This window comes from Corapipo altera, unplaced genomic scaffold, assembly GCF_003945725.1.
Source record: "Corapipo altera isolate COAL_440 unplaced genomic scaffold, ASM394572v1 98, whole genome shotgun sequence".
NCBI lineage: Eukaryota > Metazoa > Chordata > Aves > Passeriformes > Pipridae > Corapipo > Corapipo altera.
Genome location: NW_020884914.1, coordinates 466,822 through 468,549, shown reverse-complemented (window position 1 = coordinate 468,549; position 1,728 = coordinate 466,822). Strand labels below are relative to the sequence as shown.

At 64.4% G+C, this 1,728-nt stretch overlaps 1 protein-coding gene across 2 annotated transcripts in view; it reads right to left on the bottom strand.

Annotated features, from left to right (window-relative positions):
* SMG1 (SMG1, nonsense mediated mRNA decay associated PI3K related kinase) overlaps window positions 1-302 on the bottom strand; it is a 65,682-nt gene extending 65,380 nt beyond the window's left edge. The window contains exon 1 of one of the 2 annotated variants that reach the window (XM_027654899.1): window positions 151-302. In XM_027654899.1, the coding sequence (XP_027510700.1) occupies window positions 151-239 (89 nt within the window). In that variant the 5' untranslated portion in view covers window positions 240-302. The remainder of the gene's footprint in view (window positions 1-150) is intronic. The other variant, XM_027654900.1, reaches the window with a different exon arrangement.
* Between the last annotated feature and the right edge of the window lie 1,426 nt (window positions 303-1,728).

Genomic DNA, 1,728 nt, shown 5'->3' with positions numbered 1-1,728 from the left:
CCCCGTCCCGCCCGCCCGCGCTAGGCCCGGCCGCCAGGAAGTGGCTCCGCCGCCGCCCCGCTCCCCCAGGCCCGGCGCCGGGGCCCGGCCGAGCCGCCCGCTCCGCCCCGCTCCCCCAGCCCCGAGCCCCGCGCCCCCGGCCCTGCCCACCTGGGTTGCCAGTCATTCCAGCCCCGCGGGTGGTAGTGCTGCCTGCTGCCGGTGCCGCTCAGCCGAGACCCCGGGGCTCTGCGGCTCATTACCTTGCCCGAGACGGCATGGCCGGCCGGGCAGCGGCGCGGGGCAGGGGCGGGAGGAGCGGCAGGGAGCGGGGCGGACGAGGGGAGAGAGGCGCGGGCGGCGGCTCCTCGGCGGCGCTCGGCGGGCGGTGCTGCTGTCTCACAGCGCAGGGAGGGGACGCGGCCGCCGCGGCTGCTCCGGCTGCTGCCCGGGCGCGCGGCACGCCGGGATGGCGGACATGAGCCGCCCCTCCGCGGGGCACGCCGGGAGGGCGGGCACGGGCCGCGGGGCCGCGGCTCCGCCTCCGCCGGGCCCGGCGCGGGATCTCCGCCCGGGGGGGGTCCCCGGCACCTCCCCGGGGAGTGAGAGAGGTCGCGACCCTTGGCCCTCCGGTGGCAGTCTTTCGGCTGCGGGGTGTGAGGGCAGCGTGAAGGGGGAACGCAAGCACAGAATAAATGAGGTTGGAAAAGATCCCTGAGGCCGTCGAGTCCAACTTGGGACCGAACACCACCATGTCCGTGTCAACCAGACCGTAACACTGAGTGCCCGTCCAGTTTTTCCTCTAACACCTTCAGGGGCAGTGATTCCACCACCTCCCTGGGCAGCCCATTCCAATGTCTAATCACCCGTTCTGTGTAGAAATTCCTCCTAATGTCCAGCCTAAACCTCCCTTAGCACATCTTAAGCCTGTCCTCGCATCCTGAGGATACGGGTGTCCTGGGCCCCGAGAATCCTGGGGTCCCCAGGGCATGGTGGGCGGTGGGGGCTCCCAGTCCCTCGGATGTGAGGGAACCCAGAGTATCCCAGACCCCAGGTCCTGAGGGGATCCTGGGCCCCCTGGGTGCTGAGGGTCCAGGTCCCCAGGGTGTGAGGGGAGCCCTGGGGTCCCTGAGCCCTGAGAGGAGCCGGGGCTCCCAGGCCCTGAGCGGGTCTGGAGGGAGGACCTTTGTGTGCTACCCTCTCCCATTGTGGAGAGGATGTGGACATCTCCCCCATTCCCTCAGTGCTGCCCCAAGCCTCGGTGGAGTCTGCGGGGAGCTGTATCCCCCTGAATAGGATATTCATCCCCACGTTTCTCCCCATTAGGACACCACATCGCCCGTGCGTGACTGCCAGGAAGAGGTCTGATGTTCAGCACTGGTCCCACACTAAACACTAAGCGAACCCCTAAAGTTTCTTCTTCCTCACAGACCTCTTTCCTGCAAGCCCTGGAAGCTGACATTAGGTAATTTGACAAATCCAGTTCCCGACTGCAGAATATTCCCTTATTTATGAAAAATTATAATAGTTGAGTCAGATATTCAGTAGAGAGACCTGGGTAGATCAAACTCTTTTTTTAATTACAATATCCGAGGTTTAAGACCACTGCAAGACCTGAGGAGACTTTTGAAATTCTCCTGTGCTTAATACACTACAGTTCTGTTGGAGACTTCACTAGGACAGATGGCATACTGCCGCCTCCCTTGGACTCTGCTGGGCAGTCATCATCCTGCTGACACTGTCTTGTTG